We start from the raw sequence: 21,879 nt of genomic DNA on the forward strand, positions 1-21,879 counted from the left end.
TTGCTAAATGTTCTGTAATTTATTAGTCAGTATATAATACAGCATGTGGTGTGTGCCATGCCTCATCTTAGTTGTTCTTACCGATTTATTGTTGTTGTGCTTTTTAATTAAGAATAACAATGAATCCATCTTTTGTTTTAGTCTTAAAAAAATTAAAGGCGTGTAGATTTATGCAAGCAAAACAGTGACAACAAGATCGCGAATTCGAAAGTGAAAGCATCCGAAGCCCGCGGCTTAACACAGCAAAAGAGTAACTCCCATCCACTTTCGTTTCCATATAACTACAAACTATGATAAAAGTTCATCAGCATGCATTGAATAATTCCATGTTATAAAGCAATAAAAAAAAAATAAAAAAAATATTGCGACCAAATCATGTGCTTGTGCGACCAGCTGAGAAAGTTATTTGCAAAAGAGTGACCAGTGGGAAGAATGAGTCTGGAGCCCTGTATAGGCTATACAGTGCATGAAAAGCTAACTGGTGCTCTTCTGTTTCTTTTGGTGTATGACTCCCCCTTGTCTCGTATAAAAAAAGCACAATAATCAAATAGGTTAGATCAAATAATCGCGATTAGACAGTTATTTCATTATCGCGACAGGCCTAGAGACTATTACGTTGTTTTTCTGGTTGCCAAAAGGTGAAAAATGTTCAAATTTGGGTAAAGGCTGTGACATACCAAGACTAATGTCAGGCTGTCGTTGAGCAAGAGACCAGTTTTTGTGGTGTGTTCTGCTTTAGTCTCTACAGTATGTTTAAGTGCAACTTTTTGGCCCGGATGCAGGAGACACAGTTGACTTCATCACTGCTATTTCTTTGATGTTGTTTTGGTTTCACAGGTTTAAAAAGAAGCACTCGCCACTGTCCCACTCCTCTTCCACTCTGATTGGATGGCTATCAAAGGTGATAAACACCACACCAACCAACCATCACTTGTACAACAACTAAATAACAATTGTAATGTTAATATTACTTGTCTCTGAATATGAATATGTAATATTTTCTCCATGTCTGTACTAGATGACATCGGCGGACTACCACAATATTAATATGAAAAACAATGTTTGGAGGAACATTTCGATCACCATGGGTCTACTAGGTAGGCAGCTACGAAGTGCTCAAGCATCCCCAGTTTTCAGAAGATCGCCTGCCATTTTCAGCTGGCTAAAATGCTTTGGTGGACACATGGCCTAAGGTAGACAGGATGTCCCTGTGTGGAAGTACAGTACATACCTGCAGCCTGAGCCTCTCCGCCGAGAGAGATAGATCCCACAATGGCAGGGTAGAGGATTAGGTGGGGCGAATCTTGGGCCACTCTACACAGCAGGCTGCAGATGCTCTGGCGGATGTAAGCCTCAGGGTGATTTAGTCTGGAGAATAACTGAGGGATGATACCTAGAGAGAAAACAGACATATTAATATTACACGGACTGAGATAACTAACTACATGTAAAGAGGAAGGTGTTCATTACTGCATTGATGTTCAAGTTCTTACCTCTCCAGGGTGCAGTGGGAGTGGATGCCAGGCCGTGCTCCAGACCCTCTCTTAACTCCCCAGCGTGCTTCACAAGCAAGCGCAGCAGACGGAGGGTTGCCATGACAATGACATCATCACTGCTCTGTTTGCTGCTCTGGTTGTTCAAGAGCAGCTTGGGGTCGTCTTCATCTATGGGCACCTGATGATCAAGACACCAAAAAATTTGATCGATTTCTTTTAGAAATTTGTCCAGTCACTGAGTAAACAGAGGAGGAATCCTCTGACCTGCCCAGCGTTGAGTCTGAGGAAGGTGAAGTACGCTCTGCAGGAGACCCGGTACAGGCTGAAGATTCGGTCAACCACTCTCCTCCACACCACAATCAGCCCATCGGTCACAGTGTCCTCCACCTCAGACAGCCATGGACAGGCACTCAACAGCTGTCGGCCGATCACATCCACCATGTCGTCCTCCTCATCCTCTTCATTCTGCAAGGCCATGTCCTCATCCTGTATGAACACAATGACACATGAATACACAAAACAAGAACTATTCGCATCCTTCATTTCAGATAAATGAACATCAGCATTAAACTTAAGGCAGAAATCTACAAGTTTAAAGTGGCAGTAAAAAACATACTGTTCCAAAAGTTTTCTATTTTAAACTTTTCATTTGTTAAAGAATCCTGAATAAATGTATCACGGTTTCCACAAAATTATAAAAACGGTATTGAACACTGATAAAATGTTTGCGCGCCAAATCAACGTACTAGAATGATTTCTGAAGGATCATGTGACACAGAAGACTGGAGCAACTAATTAATAATGACTTAAAAATATATTAAAATAGAAAACAATCATATTTAAATCGTAACATTTCCCAGTATTACTGTTTTTACAGTATTTTTAATAAAAAAAAACAACAACCCCAAACGTTTGAACAGTAGCATATTTAAATGAAATGTCTATGTTTTCTAGTATTATATTTCCATTGTTCCCTAGTGTGTAGTGTACCACAGTATGAAAACCACTGATCTAAACTCATTTATACAAACTGTGAACTCCATAACCTGAATTCCTGCTGGGCGACACATGGCTTGACCCAAAATGCCAAAAATGGTTTCCTTGTCCTCATCACTGGTGCCTGCTGGGAGCAAGTCCTCAATTTCTTTCTTCTCTCCAAGGAGTAAAGGAACCCCTTCTCCTTGACTATCAACACACAGAATGAAAGAGAAAAAAAAAAAAAAAAAAAAAAAAGTAAGTATAAGAACATCATCAGAGTAAACAGTTCTGCTACTACACACCTGATGTAGTTAAAGTCTGTTTTGAGGTTGACACTGGAACTGCTGCTGTTCTTTTTGAGGTTCATCATGCTGGCCTGCCACTCCTGCATGGACTCCCAGTCGCTCAGGGCCACATAACGCCTACAGGCCTTATTAGCCAGGAAGTTGAGCACTTCTGGAGAACACTCACTGGACTTCAACAACACAGTTTTCCTTCCATCTCCTATTAAAACAGTAATGACAGACACAATAAGAACCAAGACAACTTTTGCAAAAAAAAACAAACCCCCTGCAGATCAAGGGACAATAACCCCTGAAATCATTAAAGGCTAGGGATGGGAATCCTTTGGAATCTCAAAATTTGATTAGATTTTTCAGATCACGATTCAATATGGTAAAACTACTTGGTACAAAAATACACTTCTGGAGGTTTTTGTTTGGCATCTTTCATTTCTGAAGGATAGTGACTAGTGATTTATTTCTAACTTTATTAGATGTATGCATCATCTTTTTTTTATCCATTCATACATGTACACAAATTCAATCTGAATAATGAGACAAGCCATTACCAATAAATTGAAATCAGTATCAACAAAAAACATCTTTGCACTCCAGAGGTGGAACAGAAGCTGCATTCACAGGCTTTTTAATGCAGCTCAGATGTGAAAAATTTACCTACATGGCAACCGCATAAATAATACTATGAGATTAAATGTTTAAAAAATAAAAATAATATTGAAATATAAAATGAAACTAACTGGCACTCATGACATATGAAACTAGAACTGCCAATAGGTGGTGACGTTCTTTTCGTTCATTTGTCCAAAATGGCTGATTAATTCAGAAACAAAGCAAGTCACTACAGTCTTTAAGAATGAGTAATTGAATCGTTCACTCATATGGTTCAGTCAAAAACTAATTCATTCAGTAATGAAACATCACCGTCTGTTGCGCAGTGGATCAATTCGAATCAGTAGAAGAATCGAATCAGTAGAAATCTAGAATCAGATTTTCACCTCTCCCCCTTTCAAGATTATCCTCAAGTTTTTTTCTCATGTGAGACATTTAGTGCAAATTTTGTAAATCCTCACCACTGCTGGTGTGTTTTGGGCTGGAGGTGTTGGAGCCAGTGAGTTTTAACAGAGAGTGATCAAAGCCTTTAATGGAGCAGTCCATCCCTGTGACAGCACACAGCTGCTCTTGGTACTCTAATGCTGCCTTCTCAAACCTGGGGAAAAATGCAACATCAACATTTCATGAGACCAGAGCGTCTAGACAAATTTGCATGGTGTAAACTAGGTAAATTATTTTCAGAACACAAAACACTTACTTTCCCTCTGCCTGCAGTGCCACTGATCCCAGCCAGCCCAGGCTCTTGCCAGTGCTGGCCAGACTCCAGGCTGCCAGACCTTGTATGGCTTCAGGGCATCGCAGCTCACACAACGCCTCCACCAGCATAGTGACTGGCACCTCCATTTCTGGCCCCTACAGGGCAAAGCACAGAGCAAAAACAATGAACTAAGGCTTTTGGATATATAAGCCCAAAGAGTGTAGAGCCAGTGCCTTACAATAACTGACATCTCAAAAAGGAGCAATGTTGAGAAGTTAATGGTGTGATAGTAAGTCTTTTACATATTTCAGTCATTGTGAATTTGCAAAATTTTAAATGCACTGCATAAAATTTAATGTGTGAATGACAATGAAACATTTAGAATTTACCTTAAGATTGTATTATCGTTTAATGCATATTTTCACAAAAATTATTCGCTGGAGCCTATTTTGAACAACACTGCTTCAAGGGATAGTTCACCTAAAAATGAAAATTCTGTCTTTAATTACTCACCCTCATGTCGATCCAAACACGCAAGACCTTTGTTCATTTTCAGAACACAAATTTAGATATTTTTTATGAAATCAGAGAACTTTCTGACCCTGCATAGACATCAAGTGAACTACTACGTTCAAAGCACAGAAACGTTGCAAGGACATCGTTAAAATAGTCCATGTGACATCAGTGGTTAAACTGTAATGTTATGAAGCTACGAGAATAATTTATGTGCACAAGCAAAACAAAAATAACGACTTTACTCAATTCTTCTTCCTTGTCAAGGTCTGCAGCCATATGTTCACGAGCTTAACACGACGTGTGCATGTGCATTCCTATGCTTGTAAACAAGGCGCAGTGCATGTGTGTTCTATGTCAGCAGCACCACACGCATACGTGTCGTGGTACTCTTGTGAATAGCGGCGAACAGGGAAGAGAAGAATTGTTGAATAAAGTCGTTATTTTTGTTTTCTTTGCACACAAATATTATTCTCATAGCTTCATAACATTACTGTTGAACCACTGATGTCACATGGACTATCTTAACGATGTCCTTACTACGTTTCTGGGCCTTGAACATGTCAGTTGTGTTGCCGTCTATGCAGGGTCAGAAAGCTCTCGGATTTCATAAAAAATATCTAATTTGTGTTCCGAAGATGAACGAAGGTCTTATGGGTTTAAAACGACATGAGGGTGAGTAATTAATGGCAGAATTTCATTTTTGAGTGAACTATTTCTTTCAAGTCTTACCTGTGCACTGCTGTTCTTTATCTCAGTGAGCAGGTCAAAGCCATGACGGACCGTGACTGCCGGCTGACCTGAGAGAAGGCCCACTCTCATCAGTGCCAAACGAATTCTGGTTAGCCAGTCCTGGCACGTCTGTCTGTTTGTGTAGAAAAATGTTCTGATGCCCTAAATACAGGAGTAAAAAGACTTAAAAACTAAAGCTAAAGATGAAAACATGGAATGTCAATAATAACCCCATTAATAGTCATTGGAAGGATAAAGCTAGCACTTCATGGTGTTAACGTGAAGGTTAGTTGTGTATATACGGAGGACAGACCTTTGGTGGTGCAGTGAGAGCGCTAGCGCAGCCTTCATAAGCATTGTACATGAGTTTCTCCAGGTTTTCTAGGAACTGTAGAAGCAGAGCTAGGCGGAGCTGATTGGTGTGGTGACCCTCATCACTTTCTCCTCCACTCCACTGACTCAACTCCTGCTCTGTGTTCAGACTGTGAGCCGCCAGGCTGCGGATCATACCTTCACCAGCACAGGGATAAAATATTGATTCATAAAGGCATGACACAACACCGCTCAAAAGTTTGGGGTCAGTAAGTTGTGAAATTAATAATTGTATTCAGCAAGGGTGCAATCAATTTATTAAAGTTCCCAAAAGCAACTATGGTTGCAAGTTCCATCATATTTGCGACCATAGCTGGCCAATGATGCTTTTGGGAAACGCAGCCCAGCAGTCTTAAAAATGTTTTCACAAGTGTCTAGTAGTGCTGGGCAGGATTCTGACAGTTTCACGGTTTATCGCGGTTTTTCCCTGAATGTGCCTTTATACGAATCGGAATGCAGTTTCAGAACCAATGCATTTTAATCATGATCCAAACAAACATGCTACATATAGCATGAGCAATTTTTGATGTAAATTAGATTGTATAATTTCAAAATTTGAAGCAAAAACAGAACAGTCTGAGCACAGCTTTGTGAAATTATTCAACATAAAACAGATCAGAACGAAACAAAAACAGCAGACGGGCTGAATGAAACAAATTCACTCTTTGACAGCAGGTGGCGCTTAAGGAACAGCAGCGATTGAGCATTTTGTTGGTTACCAATGTAAACAAAGCAGTGGTGCGCTTTTAAATACTACATAAATATGCAATGTATATGGAGGTAAGATGAAAAGAAAATACCATTTAAACCATCTAAAGAAAATCCCTTTTTCTGAAGACATCCCCTCAGAGATGTATTCACATAAACCCCACCCTCAAAAGTTCTCCAACCATTAGTCAGAAATGTATGCAGTTAACAGGGATCCCCCACTCAATTCACGACGCTGTCCAGGTTTTGTAGCCACTTGTACGGCATAAAAAAAATAAAATAAAAAATGTATACATTGCGTGTAATTCAAACCGGATTACCGTTTGAACCGGTATATTGGTGCCCAGCACTAGAATGTAGAATGACAAATGAAAATCATACAGATTTTGAATGACAAAGGTGAATGAATAGTGTCAAAACCTCAATTAGGCTAATTATTCCTTTAATAAATCTTGGAATTTTTTTAAGATGAGTTCCTAATTCCTAAAGGGATAACTCACTAACCCTCTATGGTCTGGAATGTATCCTGGGCTCGTCCTAGAGGGGTCCGGAGTTTAGAGAGAACGGTGAACTGAGCGGCCTCCCACACCGCCCACTGCCACAGCACTGCCTCAGTCTTCAGCAGGGCACGAGGCACCATGGCAGAGTCTTTCTTCTCCAGCCGCTGACAGCTGTGGTACAGCCGCTCCAACCAGGGCTCCTTACTGCGTATGAAACAATGAATATCTAATAAATAATACCAAATATAACAATTCCCAGCACACACACAAACTGCTTTTATTTTAGCTGCAGATCTCTCTACAGTACAGAGTTTGATCAATTACACTAGCAAATATAAAATATATTTAAAAGAACAAACATCTGTCCATGTGTTCTCACCAAGGTGAGAAGAGGAAATAAACCTACTCACCCCCCACGGTGGACCGTTCCATATAGAATAAACCCAATGAGGTCAGAGAAGTCCTGTGGGTGGAATGTGTTGCTAGGCACTTTGCTCATGTGTCGGCGGATGGCCAGAGAAATCTCCTTAATCTCAGAGTGACTATGGGCACTGCTGGTAGACAAGCCGACAATTACCATCACATCAACTACAGCTGGAGGTAAAACTACAAGGTAGGTATTATTTCTCCCCCTCATATCTATTGTGTGAATTCAAGACAGATGAAAAGGAGTCTTACGAACCTCAATGCAACGTGCATGGGAATGGATCTCAGCAATTTCCCAAAGGCCTGCCGGACTCGGACTGCTGAGTGGACTAGCTGAACTCGGCACACATCCACACACCTGCACAGAGAAAGGGGACAGAATCAGTGCTGATCAAACAAGATGTTTTTTTTTTACCTCCGCCCCCAAAAGGAGGAGGAAGAGTTGCAGCACTAATGAATGTGCCTACAGGAAGACAGTGTCTAACAAGCAGAGGATGTGTGATTACCTCTGGAGAAGCTCTGTGGTCAAGGAAGATGACAGAACCTGTAGACTGTTACATGCCTGCAGACATATGGTGGGGTCTTCATTCAAGGCTGCATAGAGGAAAACCAACATGTTAAAAGTCCATTCACTTAGTCACCAGTTTATTATCCTAACCCATTATTTGTTAAAACCCCTATTGATCTGGAGAATGATTCTGTTTATAACATTGTTTCACCTTTGAGAACTCAAAATGCAGAATTAACAACAGGGATATTAACTCACAATTTGCCAGTAACCCCTTGCAGAATCTGAGGAAGGATGGGAGTGAAAAAAGAGGGGAGTAGGTTTTAGATCTCTTCATCATCAAAGAGACCTCTAATGACCAGGTGAGTAACAGCCGCCTAAAAAACGTTGTTAAAAAAAGACAATAAAATGTTATTGTTTTATATTAATCAAGGGGAATTACAAAGGGTGGGGGCTGAGACATACTGAAAATCTGTGATTAAAAATGTAATTTAACTTTTAAGTAAAGTTTTAGGATATATATATTGTGTAAAACTAGAAATAAGCTAAATTACATTTTTAATTACGCAAGAAATCCCAAATAAGAACAAATTTTCCAATTCATGTAAAGGTTCTCAGTTAAACTTTTACTTGAAATTATTATGGCTTTGAATTTGAATATTGAAAACACTTCTGTTTAGCATTTTTGGACCCCACTGTATACTCACTAATTTCCTAAAATTCTAAACTAAATGCTGAACTGTTGCCATATGCATACAAGTAAGGAATTAAAAAGAAAGGTGTAATCACACTCATCAATGTATAAGTGATTATAGCAGCTGAAAGAGCAAGTGGTTCAGATTAATTTATCACAACAGGCCTCATTATAGACAGGCAGTATGAGCTCTGTACCTCGCCTCAGGGTTGAGATGATCCTTGCTGAGCAGCATACCCAGCAAATTAAGGAGCGTGCTGAAATGCCTTTTGGTTGCCGTGGTAACTGTGCTGATGACAGCATCGTCGAAAAGGGATGGAGACGAAGAGCTCAGGCTGCTTGAGATAAAGTGATCATGTCTTGGGAGAAATAAAGAGAGAAAAGCAGCAGTCTATCAGTTTCACGCCTGGAGTGAGTGAGGCTAAAATCAAGTGAATGACAGTGTTTTTTGACTGTTTTATGTACACTGAAAAAAAAAACAGCAAAAGAAAATGATAAAACCATATAGCACTACATAATTCATGAAACCACACTGCTACTTGCTACACACTTCAGTGTTGTTCTGCATTTAATTTCTCACACTTTTTGTCCAATACATTTGTGATTTTAATTAAATGATTTAAATAATTTAAATTCAGACAAATTTACTAGTAATAAATCAGTTGTCTTATGCTCACCAAAGTTGCATTTATTTGATAAAAAATACAGTAAATAAATATTGTGAAATAATACTACAATTTTTGAAACATTTTATTTTTTTTACATTTTATTTCAATATAATATATTTTTCTATTGTAAGGCAATTTGAAATTGTCACATAATCCTTCAGAAATTATTCTGATATGATTTGGTGCTCAAGAAGTGTTTCTTATTACCAATGTCAAACAGATTTTCTGCTTATATTTGTGGAAACAGTGCTACATTTTTTATTAGGATTCTTTGATGAACAGAAACGTCAAAAGTACAGAATTTCTTTGAAATAGAAAATTTGTAACATTACTGACCAATTTAATGCATCCTTGCTGAATACTAGTGTTCATTTATTTTTTAAAATCTTACTGACCCCAAGAAGATTCAGTGTACAATTATGCTTCTTTAAAAAACGGAAACCCTGTGCATTTTTGAAGAATCCTCATCTAGACAAGTAAATGTTGCATTGTTACCTGGTGCAGTGAGAGTAGAGTGTGTAGAGCACTGCATACTGGACGGCAGGGTGATGAACTGCTAAATCAGAGTGAACTACAACCAGATTCTGACTCAGCAGGGCAAACACAGTAGGGGACAAAGCCCACATCTGTAACAGAAAAGATGTGTTATTACGACATGCACAAAATTAATACCATATGAGCAGGGTAGGGCTATGTCTATGGTAACAAATTAAACTGTAAAACGACTGTAAAAAGCGTGATTTACAGTTCAGATACAGGTTAACAAAGTTTTTCACATTTCAGCCTTTAAACCATTTCTAAGAAAATGGATCAAAATATCAATTATTATATTAACTTAATTATTATCAATCAAATATTATATTAATTAAATAATACAGCAGACAGGCATATTGAAAATAAAAATTCATTCTCTGCCAGCAGGTGGCACTTTTGGAAAGGCAGAAATACAGCAGTTTCCCAGGTAACGGCTGTACACAAAGAAAGCAGCTCTCATGTTTAGCCTTTTGAAGTTTAATCATCACATTAAACCATATCGCAATTATGATCTTAAATTTGACAACTAAAATGTAAGACTTAAGGACACGCGGAAACCCTGTTTTACACATTTTCCTGTATGACTCAAAAAAAACAAACAAACAAAAAAAAAACACGCTTTCACAGAACTAGGTATGACTTCATGCTGACCCCGATAAGGGAGTTCTTGGTGTTGCCAATGGTGGTGAGAGCACTGAGGTTGAAGATAAGGATAAACTCTGCTCTCTCTGGGCTGAACTGCAGCTGGCTGAAGGCAGGATGTTGTATGTTAGGACAGGCAGCAGGCAAACCCAGAGGGCTCAGCAAACTGTTCAGCGCACAGCCCATCTCGCCCAAGACCAGTTTATAAGCTGCCTCCAGTGTAGGGATGTTCTTTAGGCTCAGCACAGCATGATACACTCCATGTGCGGCTGCCATCACCTGTAACAAACAAAAATGCGTTAACTCATAGCTGTTGTGTGTGTTGAATTTATAACAACTGAGGTTAATGATTGTACCTTTATTTCTCTGTGAAAGCGCATCTCCAAGAGATGAGAATTTGGGGCCAGCAACTTCTCCACAAAGGCAGCCGGGATTTTGGTGTTTATCTGATCAACAATCTACAATAAAAAAAAAATGACAAAGTGTGAAAAAGATTTTCAATCAAAACATAATAGTAACAAGGCCAAAGTGTGACCAGTCATTTACGTAAATCCCTTAAATTGTACTCCAGTCTGTCATTTATTGGATTAATTAAGTCAAGTCCTACCAGAGTAAGCAGGGTGAGGACTGACATGCTGTATTCTGGTCCGCAGCACTGACAGCTGTCCAGCTGGTCTAGGCCATAAGAGATTACAGCATCAATCTGCAGCTGGCTGGCCAAGTCCATGCTCACCAGTAGGACACACACACACTCATTTCCTGCTGTCAGCACTGCCTCCGAGAAGAACACCTGCTTGGCTGTGGTGACACAGGCCAAAACACGATTCAAAACCTGTGAGTTAGAAAATGCAAACAATTTATGTCAGATCAGTAAAGGACTGCGTGTGTATTCACAACTTGTTCAAAAGTGTTTGTCGATCTATAAATGATATCAGTTTATCTTAGATTATCTATTTGTATTGCAGTAACACAGATAATTGAAGCAGAGGCCATGCGTGTTGGAAACTAACATCAGTGACGTATGCTTCTGTGATTGGAGGCCCTCTGATAGGGTTGAACCGTTCTCCGATGCTGTGCACAACAGTGCTAAAAACTCTCAACAGGGCTGCCAGTTTTGGCAGGGATACCGTGGGAGGGGGAATGTCCTCATCTCCTGATTCCCCAGATACAACAGGACTCAAATCCTATAAAGGAAAGAGTATTAGAACCTCAGAAATCTCATAATTAAGGGACAATGAGAAACCAATTGAAAACAATTCATGTTACCTCAGCATACGCCTCCATATCTTCCAAAAATTGACCCAATAATGTAGTTGAAAAGCTTAAATCTGCCACCCAAAACTGCTCCAGACTCTGTAACCAGCCTAGAAAGATAGATTAGGGTTAGACAGAGACAGGTTAGACAGGTTATTTCCCAAAAAAACTAAATATAAAACAAATCTTACCAGACACTTGTCGAGTAAGAGACTGTTTCTGTGTGTGGTCTATATGCCAACCTACTAAGATATCCACTGTGTCCTGTAAAACGAAAACAGCAGTTCATTTACAAATTCTTTCCTTTCAGACATCCAGATTTAAAATTTAAGACTGCTTGTGCCGCTTACTCTGAAATTGGTGCTGAATATGTGTGGATAACAACGGGCCACCAGCAAAATACATTTCACACTTTGGCACAACAGCTCTGGCGTGTCCAAGTTCTCCAATATAGACTGAAGGCTGCTCATCACCAACTGACAAAACAGTAAAACATTTCAGCCACAGAAAAAGATTATACAGAATGGTAATCCAAGATTTAGCAATGGAACTGAATAAATACCTGCATTACAGTCGAAAAAGCCTTCTTCTCCCCTGCTGTTTCAAGTGCCTTGTGCACTGCCACCAGGTACAGATGCTTCACCTCATCCTTTGTGGACACACTGAACTTGAGGAACATCCACTTAAAGATCCTCTCAGCTTCATAACTGAGGGTGGCACAGAGCAATCCCAGGCAGCACGCGGCCTCCTGCCTAAGCTCCTGCAGAAGCTTACTACTGTAAGGCCAAACAGAAACCCACAGAACCGTGTGATCAGGTATCGCATGGGATTATTTTGCAATAATGACCAGCTGACTGTACACTATCCTGCTTAATTTAAGGCTCAACGCTAAAGATTTTTTCTACTGGCCCGATTGGGACAGTGGTTAAATTTTTTTACTTGCCCAGTCAGAAAAATTTATTAATTAATTGTTGTTGTTATCATTGCTTTTGACCCATGTTATCTTGTATTCTAATAAAAAAGCTTATGTGACACCAAAATTTTAGATACCAGTTACATTTTACAATTCTCCATTCTAATTTCAATACCACAGCAAAAACTAGCCTAACAAATATAAAGTTCAAACATTATTAAAGACAAGTGAACAGTCAGTGAATAAGAGCAAATGAACAAATTACAAGCAATAGCACAAATAAGTAAATAGAACAATGATACAAATTAAAGATGCTTTAGATTTGTAGATGTTCAAGTACAGAAATTGAATAATCTTAATTTTAAGATTTAATCTGAATTGAATACTTAAATGTAAAATAACATTGCATATTATTCACTGTATAAATTAAATATATAGATTAATCAGTGTTAAGCTTAATTAAACTTAGCCTTACAATGATCCCCGTGTGCACATCCATTAAAGGGATAGTTCACCCAAAAATGAAAATCACCCCATGATTTACTCACCCTCAAGCTATCCAAGGTGTATATGACATTCTTCTTTCAGACGAATACAATCGGAGTTACATTAAATAATATCCAGGCTAATCTATGCTTTATAATGGGAGTGGATGGTAGCCCAAAATTTGAAGTCCAAAAAATTGCACCCATCCATCATAAAATAGTACACCACACGGCTCCGGGAGGTTAATAAAGGCCTTCTGAAGCGAAGTGATGTGTTTGTGTAAGAAAAATAACCATATTTAAAACTTTATAAACTGTAATCTCTAGCTTCTGCTAAACTGGGACACAACTCTCTCGTGAACGCGCATACGACAGTCGATTTATGATGAATGGGTGCAATTTTTTGGACTTCAAATTTTGGGCTACCATCCACTTCCATTATAAAGCATAGATTAGCCTGGATATTATTTAATGTAACTCCGATTGTATTTGTCTGAAAGTGAAAGTCATATACACCTAGGATGGCTTGAGGGTGAGTAGATCATGGGGTAATTTTCATTTTTGGGTGAACTATCCCTTTAAGACTAGAGGTCAACCAATAGTGGATTTTACCGATACCGATAGCTAGGTTGGACCACACTGGCCGATACTGATTAATCAAACGATAGTTTTTAAAATGGATACTGAACGAAAACTAAAATAGTGCTTTACTATTAATAAATAAATAAATAAAAGTACTGAACCATACTTCGTAAATGAATAAATATTAATATTAAACAATTATATATTGATCATTAAAGTTAGTTCACAGTTTGTTAACTAATGTTTACAGAAGCAACTTCAAAATTTAAAAATGTATTAGTAGACATTGAAATTAACACTAACTAGATGGTCATCTTTAAATATCTACACAAATGCGATAGCATTGAAATTACTTGCATATGGATATTGTATGTATACTCTCACACTTTAATTGCTTCTATTCTAGAACACATTAGGGCTGTGCGATTAATCGAAATCGTCATAAAATTGAGATTTTTGAGATTTGATTTCTAAATCGCTTTATAGCCACGATTTTCCGCGCCCCCGACCTCCCGCAGTATGCTATCCGAAACAATCAGAATGCAGTGCGCCTAAATGGAGCACGAGAACAGAACAGACCGGGCGGGCATACAAACGTAACGCCAGGTTCACACACTCCGTTTGTGGTGCGTATTTTTTCCGAGCCCATGTTAACGGATCAGAGCGTTCACACTGCACGCGGTCCGGCAGTGTGTTCCAGGATTGGTGCGTCTGCAGCAGTCATGCTGCGATCATTTCCGCACGGAGTCTATTTCTGCTGTGCTGCATGCGCTGAAAGTGACAGCGCATTATTCGCGGTAAAAAATAACATGGATTGGCACGGAAATTTAGTAATTACACCATAAATGCATATAATTAAAGTCTACTGTTTCACAGTCAACACATGGCTTTTTGGCTAGATTTAAAACAAGGAAAAGTGCACTTTTAGATAAACAAGGCAATAATAGATGGCACTCGTGGTGGTAGTTAAACAAAGTTATATTTATTGAGTTTAAACGTGAATATGTCTATGAAAGATTGTATTACTGTACTGTGATAAAAGAGAATCACAATGCTGAAAAAGCATTTTCAGAAACAACATTTGGATTTGAAATCAAAATAATGGATAAATGTTGTGTTTGTGGTAAACAGCCGCGGATCAGGAGCGGACTGCAAACGCGTCCTCTGCGAAAGCAAAATGAGTCCGTGCTGCTTCTACACCGCATACACATACTGTATACGCACTGCAGACAGAGTACGTGTGAACTTGGCACAACAAATCTAGTTCAACATCTGAGGCAACGCCACAAAGAGCTCTCCTATGACCAATGCATCTTTTTTCTGCCATATGTCTATTCTAGAGACATTTTGTTACACCTTTACTTAGTGATTATTTTGCCTTATGTCTGTTCTAGAGACATGTTACAGCTTTTTGATAAAGCTCTAATTGGTTTTCTTTTGGAAATATGTTTCAAATTCACACTGAATGCATTTATGACTGTAAAGCATGTCTCTGTGTGTCAAAACCGTGATTAAAATCGAAATCGCAAAATTTATCAAAGAAATAGCGATAGTTTTTTTTTGTCCATATCGCACAGCCCTAGAACACATGACGATTTTCTAATCAAAATGACAAAATATGGCAGTCGCACACTGGGCAAAAAGCATAGCGCTGCATCTAGTACTCACAGGTATCAGATATCACACATACCGGACACATCACGTTCCGTTCAAGCGGTGGTCTAAAACAGTTAAACCAGTATTTAATCATCAAACAGGCAAAAGTTCACTTCAAGAAAGATCAAAAAAGTGGCATTGATGAGTTGGAAGTTCGGTGTTTAAAAAAACAGAGCAAAATGGAAAGAAAAAGTGAGATCTATATTAGGGCTGCCACTAACGACTATTTTTATTTCAATTAATCTATCGACTAATTTATCGATTAATCTAAACGATTAATTTCCCACAAAAAATCAATAATTTTACTTAAGAATATTTTATTAAACTATATTTTATTAAACCAAATGAAATCCAAATTTCTATGAAATCCTTTTTTAAAGAAAAATTAAAGTGCAACAGTTCAAAGTTCAGCATTATAGTTTAAGAATGACAACATATCCACGTGTTCTGGTCTACTAATAATAAAATTATAATCAAAAAATACTTTTTAAAGGATTATTTACCAGAAATGTTATTTATTTGGGAGAAAAATGTAAATGTGCAGTATTTCTGAAAAAAATAAAGATTTTTTTTTTTTTGTATAAAATCAATTAATTGGAGATGCTTTTGATTATTAAAATTTAATGGAACCATTAAAATGGAATCCAGAAAATAATGGAAAACAGAATTTGGTAAAGATAAAACTGTAAAACAATTAATTAGACAAGCTTTTTGATGAATACAATTTAATTTAACCATTGAAATAGAGTATAGAAAAATGAAAATGGAAAAACACTGAATTTGGAAATAAAACGGATTTCATAGGTCCCTATAATTATAATACTTTTTTTGTGATAATAAAAATAGATGTAAGTGAACAATAGCCTTTAAAATGACTTAAATTACATATATAATAGCAATGAGGCAATAATAATTAGTTCAAATAAATTATCAAAAGCAAGAAATCATAATTTTATTGAACAAAACTGTTAAAATACATAATGTATTATAAACAATAGAGCTAATGTACTGTAATTAAAAGAATATGTGGACGTGTAAACTCAGAGTGAGGGTTTGAGCTTTTATTCTGAAACCACGATGTATTCTCCTGAGTTTGCGTAGATTTATAAATTATTTACCTTACAAATCTGATGAAATGGCGCACGTTGCATTCCCAGATGAACGTTATATTAAATCCAAACTCACAACAACATGCAGAGATGGAGTTTGAGACACTCCACACACGTAAATGATAACAGTTCCTGTGGAACTACTGTGAACGGAGCCGCTGTGTGACGCACGTACTTAACCTACACGCATGTAAATAATTAAAACGCATATACTGTATTAGAACTGTATCGCATATAATTATTTAGCTAATTAAATCATAATTGTGAATTCACAAACGCTACGCTTAATTATGATTTTTAAATGGGTTTAATATATCATGCAGCCTTGGGAAACAGTCTAATAATGTGTTTTATGGATTCTCATCCGTGAAATGCGCCACTTCCGGTATTTTGCCGGTTAGTCGACGCGAGCAAAATTAATTTGAGGATTTTTAAAAATCGAAAAGTCGAATAAAATCGACGAATCGCGACAGCCCTAATCTATATTATAGCTCTCCATACTTGCGTGTGTTTTGGTCACATTGTTTTTACCATTTGAGGTGCTAATGTTCACGTCCTCTCAGTCTTGAGAACAAACATACTGCTGTTGTGTAGTCATTAATGCAGCATCTAGTCAACAAATTGATTACTTAGCAATGATATGAAAACGTGTACACACTTGTCTGCTTTGAGCATCAGTGATTTCACCTCTAGAGGCCACTCTCATGCTGTATAATGGCAGGACTCCATCAACATATGTAACCCCAAAAAACAATCGGCATGCATTTTTGCCGATAGCCAATAATTCCAGCAATCAACTATCATTGCCGATTAATCGGCAAAACCGATACATTGGTCGACCTCTAATTAAGACTGTAGGGTGTCTCAATAATTATTTTAGGTTTCAGAGGTGTGCTTGGGAGCGCCCCCTTTGCGACCACTATGCACCCTCGATGCGCACAACTGCAGAGCCCAAACTGAGCGGAGCCCAAATTTTGACCTGAAAATTATTACATGGCATTATGTCACAAAAGTGTGGACCTGGAGGAAGACCGCAAAGGCTTAGGGTGCCATTTGGGACAGGGCCTATGTATTATTGCAATATCTATAGAAATTTAGAAAAAGCCATATTCAATTTCATATTTAACTTTGCTTATTGTGGGTTTTCTCTTCTTTTGGCCAATGAATCACACTCAAAATACAAGAATAGGGAGACAGAAAGATTTTGTAATCATAACTGTACAAAAGCATATAAAAAGAACATGCTGTTGATTGGCACTTCCTGTGGAGTGGGGTGTCTAACACCCAGTCCCTTTAATGTACTTCCAAAAATTCCCAGATTGGAAGGCTAACTTATCTCAGGTATGGCAAAATGTAATAATGGCCGGTTAAATTGTTTATGAGTAGGATTCAGCGAGGTATTCATAACACTTCGTGAACAGTGACGTGCTAAATATACCCTCAATGGAGTGAATTCTGATAACTCCCCATTGTGTTAAAAATAAGCTGTGCAGTCATACCTCTCGTTCAAAATGTCATTCAGGGTGCTCAAAATGGAATCCAACTGTTTCACTAGGACCTGTAATGTATGAATACAAACAATACAGATTAAAAACAGTTTAACTCTAGAGACACATAAAAATCCATTTGTGCATGTCAGACCGTACCACTTTATTTTCAGAGTGCACAATGAACTCCCTCATTTGTTTCATAGTGGCCAGTCTGCGTTCCCGGTCATCTTCCCGTGATGCTCGCCGCAGAAGATTGGCCAGACGAGACTCCTCAGAGTGAGCCAACGGTCGGTCTGGGATATAAAAAAGAAAGTGATGCTAGTAAATAAATGAATGCAACAGCCCCACTTAAGCTCCAAGGTAATTCAATCCAAACAAGCAACATATGAGCACTGAAAGGTGAATGCACCCTGTGATTTCCTCATGTCCTTTGCAGCTAAAGCACGGTTTCCATGCTGAAAAGTGGTTATATCAGTAGTCACATCATTGGTTCTCAACTCTTGCCCCAGCGACTTCCGACCATGAGTATTTTCAGAGAGGCCTCCATCAGCATCATATCCACCTAGAAAGCAAGAACACCGTCAGTTCCTTCCCTAAAGGAATAACATTTGTAAATCTGAAATTCATGAAAAAACACCACACAAGACATTAAAAAGCATAAATTACATGTTAGAACATTGTACCACCAAAGTAGGTACTATGCTTTATAAAGCAGGGCAAAAATAAATTTACATGGTATAATCTAGGTAGGTGATATAACCAAAATCTTATTTCACAATATATACAGCACTATTATTTTAGTTATTTTATAAAAATAAAAAAATAAATAAAAATAAAAGCCCTTGCTGACGTTACTTTCTCTTTCTATTTCTATAAACAGAAACCTTAACCAGGGTGACACACAAGAGAGGAATCAAACAATTATCCAACCCTCAGATACCGGACCAGCAGAAAGACACATGCTATTGATGTTGAAAACCACAGTAATGAAGGTGAAAAACACTTGCGGATATAATCCAGCTGATTAAAGCCAGGCTAAACAAAGGGCCACATGGAGCACACACCTCCTTCTTCGAGTACATCTGCAGCAGTGAAGGCATCATTGTGCAGTGGTGGGGTGCCAGGCTGGTCAGAGGGCAGAATGTCGAAAAGAACTTCTGAACCGCGGTCTCTAGAGACACTGCTCTTCACACCGTCCTGGCTGGCTGACAGACTGTCGCCTCTAAAAAACATTCAATATACCATCAGTGACTACACCAACTTGACTGCCCATGATCACGTTGAAGTCAGCATGCTAAAGCTTAACAAGATGTGACCACTTATTGTGCAACTGGAGAAAAATGGGCTGGTCTTTACTCATTCATTACATCATATGTATAAAATACCACAATTTGTTTACACATCCTTTCAAAAGTCATGATCAGTAAGATTTTGTAAATGTTTTTGAAAGAAGTCACTTCTGCTCAGCAAGGCTACATTTATTTGATCAAAAATACAGTAAAAACAATAAGATTGTGAAATAACTAACATTTAAAATATATTTTTTAATTTGAATAAATTTTAAAATGTAATTACTGTGTGGCAAAGCTGAATTTTCAGCAGCCAGTCTTCAGTGTCACATGATGATTCAGAAATAAATCTAATACGCAGACTTGAAAAAAAAAAAAAAAAAAAAAAAAAAAAAAAACTTTATCATGTCTTCCCTGCCACTTTTGATCAATTTAATGCATTTTGGTAAAAAGTATTTAAAAAAAATCTTACTGACCTCAAACTTTCGAAGGATAGTATACATATCCATTGCTCATGTACAAAAGGAACATTTACAGTAGAACACATTGTTACTGAACAAATGCAAATGTTTAGTTAGATCTATACAAACTTTAATTGTTGCCAGTGGAATAAATCAACAGGTATCTGCCAAATTATGTTTACCCAAAAACTGACACTATCATTTACTCACCACCATGTCATGCCAAATCTATAAGCTTTTCTTCTATGGAACACCAAATGATAAATTGGATCAGTCCACTTTGAAACTGGATCATTCAGACCAATGAAGTGAATCAGTGAATTCACTGATAAGATCAATGAACTCAGATATCAATGAAATCAAACGATTTTTTCCCCTCAATTTGGAACCTGACATCAATTATCATTAACTTTCATTATGTTGGAAAAATGTGGCTACTTATTTTTCAAAAATTTATATTTTGTGTTCCAATGAAAAAATAAAGTCATACAAGTTTGGAACATGATGTGAACTGACTGAATGAGATGACTTAAACTTGCTTTTTTTTGTGTGAACTATAACTTTAATAATCCAACATTCTGAATTCCATTTCCAACATTTCATAGAAATATAAGGTTGATTATTTATATCACCTGCCAAACATTTAATTGCAAACTTTCCTAACGAGTCAGAAAGTACTCGCAACAGAACTCACAATTTGAACCATTAATTCGATAAAGACGCACAATTCATGAATCTTCCCTGGCTATTCATAAAATTGCATCTGCATCCGGGACTTAATGTGACAGTCCAGCTGAGATTTCATTTTTCCACATGGTTTCAAATAATGAAACTCATCTGAAAACTGTGAATGGTCATCCTAAATAAATACATCAAGTATTAAAAGTTACTGATTGGACATAATTAGCAGGCAAGTTGAAGATTGAATTCAAACAATTAACCAGTTTTCACGCTTGAAGTTCAATGTACTCGTTGCCAATTCCTAAGCTTTCCAGACAAACACAGGCACACTCGGTTGACTTTGACATTCAGTCCATGCTTCAGCTGGCTTCTCCGGTTTAAACTATAAAAATGTCAAAATTAAAGCGGTTTAAAACTACAAATAAACGTTTAAGGTTAGAAATGAGGAATCCGCTTCCCAGTCAGGGGTAAACGTAACAACGAAAATAGTGTTCGTTAGCAAACTGACACGAGCGTCGCGATTTATGTGAGCTTCACTGGAGGAGTTAAAAAATGCATTAAATCAGTATGAGACGAATATTATCCAGTATGTCTGCAGTATACACACTACAACATAAATCGACTTACTAACGTCAGTGCAAATGTTAAAATACTAACCTTATATAGCTTGTGGCTAAACGTGTCAGACCACACGCGTTTCTCCACAAACCACAAATGAACGCCACGACACTCTGAATACATCCGCGTGTCCGTCAAAACACACAAATCCCTGCTGTTTCACTCACATTTTTGCTCAGTCTACAAACCAAGGCTAGCGAACAAACACAAACATGATAATTATCGCCAGTATACGCCGACTGTTCGTGCGTTAGCTTATGCTAACATCTGCTAACCAACCTGAAAAAATGAACAAGAGCGTTTGACATCTGTCGGGTTAACTGTGCGGCGTTGTTATTCCCACAGACTAGAGCTCAGCGACATTATCGTGCGATGTGGTGTGAGATGAATGCTTAGAAAAGTCTCCTCACGTGGAGATAGACCGTTGCCGCGTTTCATAAAGATGGGGACGAGAGCAAGGCCTCGCTGAAGCCTCGGTCTGCAGTGCGAGTTCTCGGCCGCGTGGTGCGCTACTGACCTGGGCTGCCAGTCATTCCAGTTTCGCTGCAGTTTGTGGGCGCTGCTCAGCCGAGACCCGAGGGCTTTGCGGCTCATTACCTTCGCGAAGACAGCATGACCCGTCTAACACGGGAAGAGTTCGCAAACAAACCCTAATTTTACCGTTCAGTTAATGTCCATGCACAGGGTTGAAATGCACTGTGTGTTTGAAACTGAGAGGCAGCGGCCTGACCCTCCCATCTATTTCTCTACTCTTGACTCTTTCCGTCACCGCGGTTCACACGGCGGCTTCTCCATCTGTCGGTGGATAGAAATAACTGCAGCTCTATTGTTATTAGTGCAAATCCCGAAGCAAATACATTTCCCATGGTGCCTACACGCACAATGGCAGAAACGTGGACTTACTTAAAATAACTCCAAGGTTGTTCGTTCACTTGAAGCTTAGCAAGTGAAGTGGCACG

At 38.3% G+C, this 21,879-nt stretch overlaps 1 protein-coding gene across 1 annotated transcript in view; it reads right to left on the reverse strand.

Annotated features, from left to right (window-relative positions):
- The window catches only part of LOC107674133 (serine/threonine-protein kinase SMG1-like), a gene marked incomplete at its 3' end in the record, with an annotated part of 35,493 nt that extends 13,822 nt beyond the window's left edge, over window positions 1-21,671 (reverse strand). The window contains exons 1-29 of the mRNA XM_016468030.1: window positions 21,438-21,671; window positions 18,936-19,093; window positions 18,281-18,433; window positions 18,028-18,164; window positions 17,881-17,939; window positions 12,199-12,412; window positions 11,987-12,112; window positions 11,828-11,900; window positions 11,649-11,746; window positions 11,393-11,566; window positions 10,990-11,214; window positions 10,739-10,840; window positions 10,392-10,661; window positions 9,702-9,832; window positions 8,736-8,897; window positions 8,103-8,221; window positions 7,843-7,930; window positions 7,593-7,694; window positions 7,321-7,461; window positions 6,915-7,114; window positions 5,644-5,840; window positions 5,331-5,492; window positions 4,086-4,240; window positions 3,847-3,983; window positions 2,777-2,978; window positions 2,543-2,681; window positions 1,761-1,982; window positions 1,494-1,674; window positions 1,232-1,393 (exon numbers count right to left, since the gene is read on the reverse strand). Coding sequence (XP_016323516.1) covers window positions 1,232-1,393; window positions 1,494-1,674; window positions 1,761-1,982; window positions 2,543-2,681; window positions 2,777-2,978; window positions 3,847-3,983; window positions 4,086-4,240; window positions 5,331-5,492; window positions 5,644-5,840; window positions 6,915-7,114; window positions 7,321-7,461; window positions 7,593-7,694; window positions 7,843-7,930; window positions 8,103-8,221; window positions 8,736-8,897; window positions 9,702-9,832; window positions 10,392-10,661; window positions 10,739-10,840; window positions 10,990-11,214; window positions 11,393-11,566; window positions 11,649-11,746; window positions 11,828-11,900; window positions 11,987-12,112; window positions 12,199-12,412; window positions 17,881-17,939; window positions 18,028-18,164; window positions 18,281-18,433; window positions 18,936-19,093; window positions 21,438-21,514 — 4,366 coding nt within the window. The remainder of the gene's footprint in view (window positions 1-1,231; window positions 1,394-1,493; window positions 1,675-1,760; window positions 1,983-2,542; window positions 2,682-2,776; window positions 2,979-3,846; window positions 3,984-4,085; window positions 4,241-5,330; window positions 5,493-5,643; window positions 5,841-6,914; window positions 7,115-7,320; window positions 7,462-7,592; window positions 7,695-7,842; window positions 7,931-8,102; window positions 8,222-8,735; window positions 8,898-9,701; window positions 9,833-10,391; window positions 10,662-10,738; window positions 10,841-10,989; window positions 11,215-11,392; window positions 11,567-11,648; window positions 11,747-11,827; window positions 11,901-11,986; window positions 12,113-12,198; window positions 12,413-17,880; window positions 17,940-18,027; window positions 18,165-18,280; window positions 18,434-18,935; window positions 19,094-21,437) is intronic.
- Window positions 21,672-21,879: the final 208 nt, after the last annotated feature.

The sequence above is a fragment of the Sinocyclocheilus anshuiensis genome, unplaced genomic scaffold, assembly GCF_001515605.1.
Source record: "Sinocyclocheilus anshuiensis isolate Anshui unplaced genomic scaffold, SAMN03320099.WGS_v1.1 scaffold893, whole genome shotgun sequence".
Taxonomy (NCBI): domain Eukaryota; kingdom Metazoa; phylum Chordata; class Actinopteri; order Cypriniformes; family Cyprinidae; genus Sinocyclocheilus; species Sinocyclocheilus anshuiensis.